This window comes from Haemorhous mexicanus, chromosome 8 (assembly GCF_027477595.1).
Source record: "Haemorhous mexicanus isolate bHaeMex1 chromosome 8, bHaeMex1.pri, whole genome shotgun sequence".
Taxonomy (NCBI): Eukaryota; Metazoa; Chordata; class Aves; order Passeriformes; family Fringillidae; genus Haemorhous; species Haemorhous mexicanus.
Genome location: NC_082348.1, coordinates 4,671,699 through 4,686,171, shown reverse-complemented (window position 1 = coordinate 4,686,171; position 14,473 = coordinate 4,671,699). Strand labels below are relative to the sequence as shown.

At 39.6% G+C, this 14,473-nt stretch overlaps 1 protein-coding gene across 1 annotated transcript in view; it reads right to left on the bottom strand.

The window, feature by feature from the left end:
* The window catches only part of LRP1B (LDL receptor related protein 1B), a 477,945-nt gene extending 463,940 nt beyond the window's left edge, over nt 1-14,005 (bottom strand). The window contains exons 1-2 of the mRNA XM_059852348.1: nt 13,717-14,005; nt 7,174-7,299 (exon numbers count right to left, since the gene is read on the bottom strand). Coding sequence (XP_059708331.1) covers nt 7,174-7,299; nt 13,717-14,005 — 415 coding nt within the window. The remainder of the gene's footprint in view (nt 1-7,173; nt 7,300-13,716) is intronic.
* Nucleotides 14,006-14,473: the final 468 nt, after the last annotated feature.

Genomic DNA, 14,473 nt, shown 5'->3' with positions numbered 1-14,473 from the left:
CCACACAAACCTTCTGCTATATATTTGCAAGGCAAAAATCATTCCTAGCACACCAGAAATGAGCTCACCTTACCAAAAACCATTTCACTACAGTAGGAGTTAATGTAACACTTTATACTTGAAGGTATAAATAACTGTTTAAATATCTGCATATGTAACACACCAACTTCAGAATCATAATAAAATTCAGTCTTCAACTATTTTTTAAGGTAATTATATTTGGCTGGAACAGGTTTGGGTGTTTGGACTATGCAACGGAAACAAAGAACTTTCAGACTAGAAACCAAAGTGAAATGAATACACAGAATAGAAAATAAAGTAGGAAGAAAAAAAAAAAACAAATAACATGGCACAGAATTTAACCAAGCATTTTTAGTCTTTTAAATGCTTTAAAGAAAATTAGCAGAAGCAAGTAATTCTATCCCCTGCCAAATTCCAATGTATACCTGAGTGTAGCAGGACATTTGCAAAATAATTATATAAGAAAAATTGCTTTTTATTCAGAAAGCTGAAATTGTAGCCCCTTGCTTAATGAAGCTGCTGGGGGCTAAGCTGCTGTTCTCAGCCCTTTAGAGCTCAGGCAGCAGTGCCTGACTCACCAGGAATGAGAATCTCTTCATTTCTGACTCACACCTTGCTCTTCCAAGATCCTTATGTTCAGTCTGGTGTAAATTTTAGTTCCCATGGTGTTACCTGACACTGTCTAATCCCACCAAGTATTTAAAGTCACTCCCCCTGAAAACAAAGTGAATGAACTAATTTATGTAGAGAAGGCAAATGTTGTACCCCAGTGATGGGACACTGTGCTCATGTCTCAGAAGTAGAATTAGAGCCCATTGGGAAATTATAAAAAGAAGTTGCCTCTAAATGTTCTCTGGAGCCTCAACAGCACTGCCTTTATGCTGGCTGTGGCAGGAAGTAAATACATCAGAAGCATCAAAGTTATCCCCTGGCCCCAGGCAAGTGCTCCCCAACAGCCAAAGATGGGGAGCCCAGAGGGAAAAGGAGCAGGATCAGTGGAGAGAAAGGCAGGAACATCCTCCAAGAATGATCCCCCTAAGGATGACAACTGGGCATCAAGAGCAGCCCCAAACTCCCCAGAGGAACAGGCTGAGCTCCTCCACACTGATGGCAGAGCAGGATTTGTCTCACTGGGGTGCTTTGGGTAACATTCCCAAAGGGCTTAGAGGGTACAAGCCCCATGGACACCCATCCTTTCCAGACTGTTTGCTCTAATACCCCATTAACTATCAGAACATCAGCAATCCCATCACACCAGCAAAACCACATTTCCTGGAAAGGCTGAGCTCTCTGGTTTTCCAAATGATGGAGTAAGGAGAAAATGAGGTCAAAAGCTGAAGCCCAGGTCACAGTCACTGAGATGTTTTCCAGGAGCCAACAGCCTGGATGGGATGGAGCCAGCAGCCCTGCCAAGCCATGTGCCAGTAAACAGGATGGCAAAGGGTCCAGCCAGAATAAAAATGCCTTTATAAGTCTTTTCTTTACCAGAGTTCACCAACCACAGAAGCTGTGCCAGGGTAAACTGCAAGGAGAGCTTCAGTGGGAAGTGTTTTGTTTCAGGTCTGTAAAAATAGTATCAGGAAAGCTAATATTCCTTCAAAACATTCATCTTGTTCTGTCAGAAACACTTCTCACCAGCTAACATAAAAGCTGGCAACATTGTGTTGCTGCATTAAGCATTTAACTTAATTTTATGTAAACTAGCAGCAGTTGGATAAAATTTGTTGACATTTGTCATTTTGCTGTGGTTCATTTCCTACAACAGCTTCAGAAGTTCTGCACTACTGATAGGAACAATCCTGATGCAGAGAAAGAAAGGGAGTACCCATTCATCATCTCAAATCAGATTAAATTAATATCTGGCCAGTAACAAGTTCAAATATCTTGCTGAAAAATAGGTTTAAATAGGTATTTTATATAGCAAATCCTTATTCAACAGTAACCACACACACCAAAATGATAAAGAGTGAAAACACAAGACCACACTTTCCCCTCACGTCCAGCATTTTCTTCATTTACATTTAGCAGCTTCATGGCAGTGCACCTTCAATGTATGCACATTATTTATTGAGCTGGGATTTTCCAAAGCTACTAAAGAGTGGTTTGGGATCCCAGCTTCTATTGAATTTCAATGAATCTACTCATAAAAGAATTAGGAGCTTTAGGAAATTTTATCTTTATTGTTTCATACCACAAGAGCAACATTGCATCCAATTATCTTATCCTTTGCTGGTAAAAGAACTACAACAGAGGTACCCAATTAACAATTTTTAAGCTTCTGAAACTAGTCTCCCATAATTAGCATCCAGAGAATGAAAGGCACACTTTTAGCAACCAAAGTGAGACTCAAGCTTTTAAACAAGGCACTTCTGGTTGCTGCATTTCTTTTGCTCCTCCAACTTCAGTTTAATCATGATGATAGACACTGACATTGCCTAAAATCCCAAAGGAAGATAATTATCAGAAATACTTTCAACATGTTACAGTAAGGGTACATCTACTCAACTACCAGAGACAGGGACCATTCAAATTTGATGATTTATTAATGGCAACCAGAGTTGCTTCAATGCAGGGCCAGTGAGCCACAAATAAATTGTGTGGGTGGAAGGTATGCAAACAGTATTTGGACAACATTTAGGAAAGCTCAAATATCAGAGCAGCAGTGTCAGGATCACAAAGGGCAGCTGAGGACAATAGGAGAGACAAGAGTTGCAGTCTGGCTGTGAGGAGTGAAATGTTTTCAGGATTTTGCTGCTGCTAAAATAAATGAGCATCAAGCACTTTTGGACTTGGCAGTTCCTTTTAGAGTGCTGCTCTGTTAATGGGAGATCTGATATTGTAGGGTTTTATTCCCTCTGGGTAATTCATGGCATTCAAGCAGTATTTGGGGTCAGAGATGGTTTTAATGGGAAGCTGTGCTGCTGCAGAGCTCTGCTGCCTGTTCTGCCACAGATGGCTACAAAAGGAGCTCAGGGGAACCTCGTTCCAGACCTCAAGGGTCTCCTCACAGGGCAGCTGTCAGGTACTGTTACAGCATCTTTCTCTTCTCCATGGCTGAGAGACAACAAACAGCCTTTGCTGGAGCTGCTGCACCCAGCATCACAATCCCCAAACACAATCAGTGTGCACAGTTTCAAAAAGAAGCTGTAGGAGATAAGCAGCTTCTCTCCCTGCTCCTTTGTTTCACCTCACCCTGGCAGAATACACTCTGTCAGAGAGGGGTTGGTGAGATCAGATTTGAAAACAACATGCAAGCCAGATGAGTTCTGAAGCTGCAAACACACAGAAAAAGCCTCAAGTACTAAATGGAAGGAGTAATTTGCCAATGCACCTTTTAGATCTCTGCTAGTAGGAGGCTGAGGAGAAAAGCAGGCAATAGCACATCACATCAAATATTTGTCTGGTTTCAGAAACCACAGTATACCTTGGACATGGCTTACTTAGCATGAATATGTTACTGAGAAGTACAATTGTGGAATACAAAACACACAGGTAAAAAAACATGTTTTAAACTGGATCTTTAAGATACAAAAAATTAGTGAAGTTCTCTACTCACAGTTGCTGAGATAGGCAAATATTTACAGCTTAAGACCAACACTAGTGGCAAGAATGGTAAAATAAGCCAAAAAATACAATCTAAACAAAACACCAAAAATAAAACAAACAACCAAAAAGCCCCAAAAAACACCACTAAAACCATTCCCAAGAAAATGAGTATTGCGTTGATGTTTATAACTGGTAACTGCCTACAGCACACAGTAGTGGAGTCAATTAATGATACAAATACACAAATTGTTGTCAATGTTATGCTTTTAAAATCTATGCTTTTCAACAATGGATTTGAGTTTTGTAATTGTTCCACCAAAATCATGTGTCAGGTGAGTCTGCAGGCAGCCATTATATTTTTCCTTTTAACAGAGCCCTGCCTCTGAACATTTGCATCAGCCTCCAGACTCACAGCTATCTGTAAAAGCCAAACTGTCTGGCCAGATTCGGGGCTGTCTGATAAAGTTCTATTGATTTTGAGTGAGCTTGCTGATTTAGCCTGCTGAAGAACCCAGCATCATCTGATTAGGTTGAGTAAATTGATTTTTGAATCCTGACTATTTGCAAAAAACTCATGAACAACCAAGAGACCACCCAAGAAGGCATAAAAATTACTTGGTCAAGAGGTTTATTAATACATTTTATTTTTTTCAAAAATCAATTTTCTCATGAACAACTCTGGAACAGAAAAGCAACAGAATTTGTTCACTAAATTATTCATTATAAGTTACTGAGGTACCTTGGTACTGTAAAAAACAGCATCCTCAGAGAGCAGAAAGAACTACAGCTGCTAAGAAATGGAAGAGAACACAAGTGTAGATGCTGTAGGAGTTCACTTGTGATTTTACCAAGCTGTTTGTGAGACCATTTAGAGGAAGGTGGGAAGTAGAAGGGGAACAGACTGGCGCTGGAAGCTTTCTGCTGCCTGCAAGAACACACAGGCAGAGCCAGGACTCCCCCAGCACAAACCCAACAGCTCAAGGAAGTTGTGCCTGCACAGAGCCCTGCCCAAGCTTTGGCCAACAGACAGTGAAATCCAACAATAAATAAAGATGCCACAATTTCCCCCTTTTCTGTCCCATCCCAGACCTCCTTACAAACACTAATAACCTACTGGATTGTAGGATTTCAGGTGGGTTCCTGAGGCAATTAGTGGATACAGGCATAGCATGTGTGTTTGTACAGCCAAAGAACTTTCAGGTTCCATTGCAAAACTTGGTAAAAATGCCACCAGGAGATTGCTTACAAAGATATTTAGTTCCTGGATGTTTTCTGTAAATAGATGCTTGAGTGATGAGACTAATAAGACTTCTCATATTCCCACCATGGGAAAAGCTGCAGCTTGAGAATTTCTCTCCTTTTCTATACTTTGAAATCCCCACAGGAGAGAAGTTAAGAACTTCCACTTGCAGAAAAAGCTTTGATCAATGCTAGTGCATTATTAGAACCCAGAAAACCCTATTACTAGGCACAAATCCACAGAAAATCAATCAAAATCCATTTGTTTACGGCTATAGGAACAACTAGCAATATCTGTCAGGCTACACAAAATAATTCATCATATGCAAGTCAAAAAAGAGCTGACAAATTCATCTAAAACAAAAAGACACATGACTCTGTGCACAAAAACTGAATGTGCTGTGTTCCTGGCATTAGCACCAGGGATCAAATATATTATAAGGATATTTTTAATGTAACTTTTAAGTTTCTACAGACAACATGGTGCAAAGTATTAGCAGGAAAAAACAGGAGCATTATATTCATTTTTAATGAGAAACAGCTTACCTGATGAAGCCAGAGTAGGCACACACGTTTCAAAAATTTGGCAGAAAATTGTGCTGACTAAAAAATACAGAAGCATCCAGTGCAAACCAAAATTGTGAGCAATTATTTAACAGAGTTTCACCCAATGCCCCAGTGCTGTCACTTGGTTCTCACTCAGCCCTGGGCTGAGTTACACTGAGAGGGTGAGAGAGGGCAGCAGACCTAAGGCAATTATAGTCTCACTCACTCAGCTGTGGCCCAGGCACCTCATTACCCAGCAGCACCTCAGCAAAGGGCCAGGGGAGGTGCAAAAGAGTAAGGATTCAAACACCTTCCTTCTCTAGAACCAGCAAGGCCACGGTGCTGACCCCTGCCTTTGGCTGAGGACAGCCTAAGGAAAGCATCTGACAGAAACTGTTCACAGTTGCAAAGGGAAAGGTGTTTCCAAGAGGACCATGCTGGTTGATGTCAGGAAAAGTGTAGACTCTCTTTCCAACTCCCTCCTCTTTTCTTCAAGCCACCACTAAACTCCAAATGTCATGTTTTTAATATGCCACAACTTAAATGGAATTGTTGAACACAGGTCTTACAAAACATGTGACATTCTCAAGAGGAAAATACCTGGGCATCCAGCAAGCTGTTGGATTTGGGACTACATGGTGAATATCAGAAGGCAAGTTAAAAACTGTGTGCCCATTTGTGTGCTCCTACCTGGATATTCATTCACCAGGAAAACTTTTACCTGCACATATCAACACTGAGCTTGAAAACACATCTGAGAAAGGGGCAATCAGTCAGCAGTGCAGTAACAAAATCCCAGCTGTACCCAACCCTTCCCACTGCAGGATGTTGTGGCTGAGAATCCCAAAGTCTGTGGAGGGTGGTTAATCAGAGCACCCTCGCCACAGCCCCCGAGGCAATTTTCTGATCAGTAGCAGAGAACAAGCTCTGGAGCAGGAAGGCTGCAATCAGCACTGCAGTGTTGGCCCAGACAGAAATGGCTCCCAGACATCTTGAGCTTCTGTCCCTCATTTTAAAGATTAGACTCCTAAATACTGTCTGATGTTTGATATTTTCTTTTCTTTGAGCAGCAAACCCCATTTCCAGCCTTCCTGATTGTCAGTATTGCTTTGATACAAAATACATGGTTCTTCTTTCACATTAAGTGATTATCCTGGGGATAAAATCAGGAAATTCCCCCATTTTCCTCAGAACACAGGAAACAAGGGAACATTAAGATTTAATAACACCTCATCAGTAGTCTACAAGGCTGATAAGAAAAAAGTCTGTAAGGTTGTTACTCTGGTGTTCAAAAGCTCTTAGCCACATTAAAAACCAAAAAAACCAAAAAGGTCTTCACTATAATTAAATATGTTTTATTAAAGCTTTCCATCCTCTTCCTTTCTTTGTTTATTTCCCCCCTCACAGCTCTCACATCGTCTTTCATTTTTCCCTTTGATGTTTGTATGCTTTTCATATTTGTATTGAAAAAACTTTGCACTCTTCCACCCCAGCTCCCCCAGAAGTATTTAGAGGAGCACATTTTCCTGTGCCTGACTCTGCCTGTCCCCTCTCAGCCCATCGACAGCTCGGCGAGAGCAGAGGGCACACATGCTCATGACACAAGAACAAAACACCTTCCATCCCATCCATCTCTTCTGTCTCTCACCTACACTAAGAATGTAACCTGCTCCCCTCAACCTGCTGTGCCTCACCAAGAAGATTCATACAGGATTGATAAAACAACAAGGAACCTGCCCTTCCAGTTGTATCATCAGTGTGACTGAAAATGTTTCAGTTTAAAGGGAGATAAAAGAAAAGAGCAGCTCCTCCTTTACTTACAGGTGTCTAAGGACTCATCAGAATCATCAGGACAGTCGGGCTCCCCGTCACACAGCCAGTGCCAGGAGACACAAGTGACACCATCGTGGCACAGGAACTCCCCTACGTCACACAAGGGGTGCTCTTCTGGAAATGAGAATGGGTTAGAGTGAAATGGTTAAAGGTGAAGGGGAAAAAAAAATGTCACAATGAAAATCAAAAGTGAAAAAGAAATGATTCAAAAAGCAAAAAACCAAAGCAAATGATAGGAATGATATGAAGCAATAATTTAGTGGTATCTGATACCCTCTTTTAGGGAGCTCTAAGATCCAGCTGAGGATTCAGTGGGAGCTGCCCATCCCCCTTCCAACCTGACAGGAACAAGATCACCATGAACTACTCGTATGGAATAAAATTTTAAGAAAATCTGCTTTTTTTCTATATATTTCACCATGAAGTAAATTTGCTCACTAGATAGAAACCAACAAGATTTAATGGCATGGTACCAGCAGGGAGGTTCCCAACTTACCTCTCCTGCCAGAGAAAATATTTTTAAATTGCTTCAAGTAATCAAATTTTCAAAGATGTATTTTGGCAAGTGATCAAAGTTTTACTTAAATAAACATATCTATTTTCAACTATTACCTTAAACACCTTTTAATGACCAAATCCTTCCACCATTTTATAAAAAAAAAATTTATAGTTCACATGACAAATTAGCAAACAATTTAAAGTCAACGCTGGGGCACCTTGAAAACAATGGCTTTTAAAAGAGGGCAATTTTGGAAGTTTGGCACACCCACACTATCTGCTGCATTCAACCACCACAGGCTGATGTCCTTGAGATCTAGAGTTAATTAACTCAAGACAATTCCATCATTATTCAATGTAAAACTATTCTAATATTAATTAAAGCTCACAAAACCTCTGTGCAATATATTATATTCGTTTTATCAATATATAAATTACAGTAGTGTCTTTCACAAGGTTACATTGCAGCTTGCTGGGAAAAGGTTTCCTCATTATTCCTACACTGGCACAAGAGAGAAATAACTTCGCTGGAGTCAATACTGCCACAAAGGCATAAAACCAAGAATAAAGGAGCAGACAAAACCCAATCCACTCATAGATATCTCCATTGGCTTAGTTCCTCCAAAAGCCATGGAAAGTATTATCTCTAAAGGCAAAAACAACAAGAATCCTTTATTAGAGCAATAATTTAATAATTTCCTGCGTGCAGGTCTCATTTCCGAGGTCAGGTTCTCAACTACTGATGCCATTCAATTTTACAACAAGCCAAATTTGCAACTGCTATGTAGATACATTTCATATTTCTTAAAATAACTGTATCACAACTTCTTTTAAGCCTGCAAGAATGAAAGGATTTTTGTTATATCTTAATTCCTTCCCCTCAACAGCAAAAATGAGCAACTGGATAATTAAGAGTGGAAGTTTAGATGGAGTGGTTTTGCTTAAAGCTTTCAGGGAGATGATTAAAGTCCCTGCTTTGATAGCACATCTTGAAAAACTATCCTGGAAGTCAGAGTGAGAGAATTTGGCAAGTTGTAGCATTTCAAAAATGTAGAGTAGTGTGAGAAACACACAGAAGAACTCTATACTATTTGGTTTTAGAGTATTCTTGAAACCCATGATACATTTCTGCTTTTACTACAGGATGAACTGCAATTTTCTGTGTATTGCACATCTGCTTCTAACAGACCTGGAAATATTAAAACTAGCACTGCCAAACATGTCCACTTATTTATTCAGCTCTGGAATGATTATTCCTCAGAGCAAAAAACATTGAAAATTCTTTCATTATTAAGAGTAACAAATTTATTTCTTTATTTAGAGAGGTTTCTGAACTGACAGCTAACTGAAAAATATTGCTGAATAAATATAGAAATGTAAAGCTGTGAAAACACTTCTACAGTCAAGGTCACCCAAGTGTCTGGTTCTACAGAACCTCCCCAAATAACTCCATGTACAGCACCTATAGAATAGAAATCTTGTCTGAAACAAAACCTGGCAGGGTGATTATCCCTTCCTTAGTGCAAATGCTTCTTCCAAATCTGCAGATGGTCACACGTCTACACAAAAAAATAATCTTGCATTTGCTCCTCTTTTGGGCAAAGTTTATGAAAATAGCCAAAGTAACAGGATATAAAGAAGTTCTAAAAAGCAATTTCACATTGAGCTCAGAGCTGAATGTTTGTACTTGAAAAAAGGCTTGTTTGCTACCTTTTTTTAAAATGGAAAAAATTAAGCTATTTCCATACTATTAAATTGTTGTTTTCCATTTTATAAAACAATACAGAAATTATGGAGATCTAAGGTTTTTATATTCTCTACCTTGAGAAAAACTTAGCAGAGTGAAAAATGCACTAACTTATAAAACACTTTGAAAAATAGATTTTGTTTAGAATAAAGCAGTTTAATATTACCTCAGGGTTTTATTGGCTCTGAAAATGCTTTCTCAAATGTTTTTGTTTTGCATAACCACTGAATTATTTTTATTTTCAGCTGTTTTCTTTACAGAATGAATTTGTCCAGCTAATTAAGAATATGCACTAATTAGTGGGCTTTAAAAAAATAAAACAAAAATCACAACAACCCTGCTGCTGAAAAATAGTCATCTATGATGGCCCAGAAGTAAAACAGTTCTTTTCAGTGACATCTTTTTCTTTCTGTAATACGTGAGCTGTGCAGGAAAGCTCCCAGAGGATGGGAAAATTCACGTTTTTAACATCCCAGTTGTCTGAGATGCAGAGCAGATGGTGAGAAATCATCCCTCTATGGGTAAATGAAAGCCTTGCCTCCCTAAGGATACTACTCCTATGCTCCTATCCTATGCTGCAAACACCTGGCAGTGCCTCTTAGAAGGAAAGTTTAAAAAAAAGAAATAGAAAACCTGATGCCTTTGTTTAAAGTCAATGTTCCCCCAGCCAAAAATGTGTTGATTTTTTATTTTCAAGATGAACATTTTTTAAAGAAGATGAAGCTCATAATCTTCATTAGGAAAGCAACTAGAATTACACTGTATGAAATTACATCGAAGTTGGAAAACCAAAATTCCATTATGATGACAAAAGAAAAGAGAAAAAAGGGAAGCAAACCAATCAACCAACCAGCACACAAGGCAGTGAGTGATGTCTGCCTGGACCAGGAATGCTCCTGGATTATAAAGGCATTTGCCTCTGCAAACTTGCATTCAGCTCCTAAATAAGTAGGGATGAAGATAACTGCCTGTGGTCACTCTTTAGGGTCAAAGGGATCTGGATCTTTCCTATCTGAGGGAATGCAATGAAGAAAAGCAGGTCAATTTAGGGCTCTTGAACAGAACTAAATGGGAGATCACATTTTTATAATTGAGGGCTCTCCAGCTCTGTCACGAGACTGGAAACAATCTGCCGTGAATCTAATTAAGAACTGCCTTGGTCAAGGAACCAGGTGCCCAGAGAAGCTGCTGAATTCCAGAATTGTGCTTCCCACTTCCAGCAGTCCCTTGCTTGGGCACTCTGTGGATCTGCCAGGCTCCTGCTGTGGTCCTGGTGACCCCAAGCCACCTGCACAGGAGTTGCTTGGTGCTCTGTCTCCCGAGCGCTTCCAGCTCCATCTGCCAAGAGCACCTGAGAGAGCCCAAAAAAACAAACCTCCCACATATGGCAACGCTCTTCAAAGAGCAAAACTCAGCCTGATAAAGTCTTGATCTGCTAGAGCAGGGAGCCTGCTCATTAGGCTTTCACTAAATATTCAGAAAAAGCACATGTGCACGCTAACCCAAAAAGCACACTCCTAGAGAAGCTTCTGAAGGACATGATAGCATTCATTCCCATCGTGTTTCTAAGAATTAGAGATCATCAGAACATCATATTTAAAACCTTTTATAGCAATACCTTAGGATCAGTGTGAAGCAAGAATGTCTCAATAAATGATTTCATTTAATTTTGCACTTAAAAAAATGTTTTCACTGTGTTTCAAGTGAAACAAACAAAGCTGAACTATTCAAAATTCCCTCTCCATTTTCAAGGAAGAGGGCAAGAAAAGATGCACATAGACTAGGGGGGATGTGTGTGAACATGCTTTCTCTTTCCACTTGAGAAAGGTTAATTCAAGGAATGAACCATGAAATCCATGAATGAAAACAACAAACTGATAGACCTCAGCTGGTTTTTGTCTCTTAGCTGCATACCCAGAAAAAACTCATAGGAGAGCAAAGGAATTTCCTGCCAAAATACTTTTTTCAGAAGCAAAAGAGCAGGAATAGTAAGAAAGAGCAGAAAGGCCAAAAGGAGTGGTCAGAAAACTGCAATCCAGCTGTACATTTCCATTGGGATCCACTGGCATCACCTGCCTGTATGACCAGGAATTCTGGCAATGATAATAAACCCATCCTGCCATGTTTCAGAGATGTTATGCAACCAAAAACTTCCACTTTTAAGTTCTTAATTAGTTTTGCTTTGACTTTAATTAAGTTATCTTCATTGCAAGAGTTCAAGAACTCAGAACTATTTCCCCCCCCCCCCCAAAAGTGTGTTTTCCATTTGGGATTTTCTTTGATCTCTCACTCAAACATGGGAGGGTTTCCATATTAATTTCAGCAAAATTTACTCCAAAGCTGAAAAATGTATTCTGGTAGTAATTTATGACAGAATTCCTCATACACTGAAACCTAAATTGCTGTAACTGAAAGGGAGATGTGAGGAAAAAGCATACACAGCATTTCCTACTTATGAATTTCAGACTTTATATAATACTTTTGAAATCTTTCATACCTTTGGAGTTAAAACTACATTTTTAGAGCCCAGCACAGAGCAAAACATTTACATTTTGGCCACACTAAACTACAGACAAAATCCTTGAGATTCATCTTGCAAAACAGTAAACAGAGTTTTACATTCAGGGTATAAAAATATTATTATGATACCATTTATTTCTGTCCTACTTGGTTCAGTGTAATGCTTTGTTCAAAGTTATGACATTTTATTTACAGAACCCAAAAATCTCTCACAGGATCTACCAAGTCCTGATTTGTGCTTCCACAACACAAAGGGGCTTGGAGAGCTGCTGTATGTTTACATGTAGCATTCTAAACAGAAGTACAGATGTTTTATGTGTATTTATTCAGCTCCAGGCATAATAGTTATCACTTATTCAGCATTTACTGATCAGCTAATTGCTTTATCCATAAGCAAGGCACACGAACAGGTACCTGTCAGTAAAAGCACCATATGCTCAGTTTAAGCCACATTTGTCTAAATTCCTGTGTAAAATTTCCTCAGTGTGCACTTCTCCCACCCAGCAAGGTCACAGGCATCTTGTTTGGAGTCTGTGAAGAGACACTGCACATCCCAGTTCTCAGTCCATAATATTCATGCTTAAATCCCTTATTTACATCACACAGCTGCAAGAGTTCCTCATATTTTTTGGACTTGCTGTGTGCTAGTATAATTTATGGATCAGATTAAGCAAATATTGAGAGGCCAGGACTAACAGGAAGATGAGAAAGATCCACTGATTGATGAAAATCCTGGAGCATTTTTGGAAGAGGGCAGGTGATATGTTTAGGGACCGTCTCCTTTCTTGTTCTTTTTGGCTCTTTCTTTGCCAAAAACATACTTCCAGTAAGAGGGGGGACACCAAGTTCCCTCCTGGATTTGAACAGGAGAAGCTTATTCAAACTCAGCTTGGCACACTCTATGGACTGAAAAATTTAAGAAATACTCAGATAATGAGAAACACCCAAATATTCCTGAGCCAATTTTTATCTAATCAACAAAGGGTCACAGAATAATACCTATCTCAGCAAACTACGAAATGACATGATAGTTATGTTCCTTAATGGCTCAAAAATACCACAGAATAGCCAGGTGCCTTCTCTAACACAACAGAGAGACCCTAATAGAAACACATTACCTGCAATCCTGCCATTTGACAATCCCTGCTCCCAGGAGCCCTACAAAGAAAGGAGGCTGAAGGCCAAACAAGCTCCCTCTGAACCTTTTCTTCACAATTATCCTTCACCTCCTTGAAAGCTGGAGGAAACATGCAAAGACATTCCCCAGGGTGAAGTGGTCCTTCTTTCCAAACAGCCTGACGTGGACTCAATGTAAATGTCAGGGTGGAGGGTCAAAGTGACCATCACTTATCCCTCTGTGTGTGAAGAGTGACAAGCCCTGTACCAGAGTCAACAAGGTGCCCTTTCAGCTGCTGACAGCCAGTGCCAGGGTGAACATGAGCAAAAATGTTCTCACTTGTGGAAAGCCTTCAAAGGCTCCCACTGAAACAAGCCTTCTTCCTTTCCCACGTCAAAGAACAAAATGATTTTGAAAAAGGCATTTATATGGAATGTGAAAACCTCTGAGCCTCTCCACTACCTTAGCCTGTATTATCATAAAATTGTCATTTCATTTCTTATTTGACAGGAAGAAATGGTTGTGACAGAAGACTTGAAAAAGTTAATAAATATACTGGAATAAGAAATAGATTTTTATAAGGAAGGGCAAGCATCTTGGAGCTCTTATATAAGGACATTTCCTATACACTTGGATCAGCAACACGAACTTTCCCATGAAAAAGGAATTCTAGGAGCCGTGACTTGAATAACACGTTTCCTGTACACAGACGTGTTTCCTGCTTCATCAGGAGGCTCAATGGAGAAAAGAGTGAGGTTTTCAGCTGCTCCCAGGATCAAACCTCCAGAAGGTCTGACAGGCAAACTCCTGAAGAGCACAGGAAAGGAGCAGACGGGTGGGGACTGAGGACAAGTCACCCGGCGCGATTTCAAACCCAGCTCGCCGCAGTGCGCCGCTCGCTGTGCCTCCAAGCAGGACTTCAAATGAATCTTTTTCATCTCCTAGCTTTTGGAATTTAGATATTTCCAAGTTACACTTCTTCCTTCACTGAGTTGTAAAGCTTCCAAATTCAATTATAATGTTTCCACAACAAAATTGCTTCTTTTTCTTAAAGTGGGATGGAAATCCCAACTTGAGACAAATTATTTAAATAAATGCCACACAAAATATTTTCTCTTTTGAAAGCTGAAACATTCATTACATAGCTTATTACAATACCTTTGATAAGCCCTCTGCTGAGCAGATGTTCTATCATTGTGAATTGTCACATATGAATGTTTTTAGCAAATACTAAAAGATAATTAATTTAGATAAATTTCATCTATCAAAGGGTAATCAATGATGTCATTGTTTTAATTTGGTAGTTTTTTTACCATGTAAAACATTATAAAGCCATTGCACTTGACTATTTCAAACTGTAATAGAATGACATCTGTCCACACAAGGAAAGAAAAGCACAAACTGTT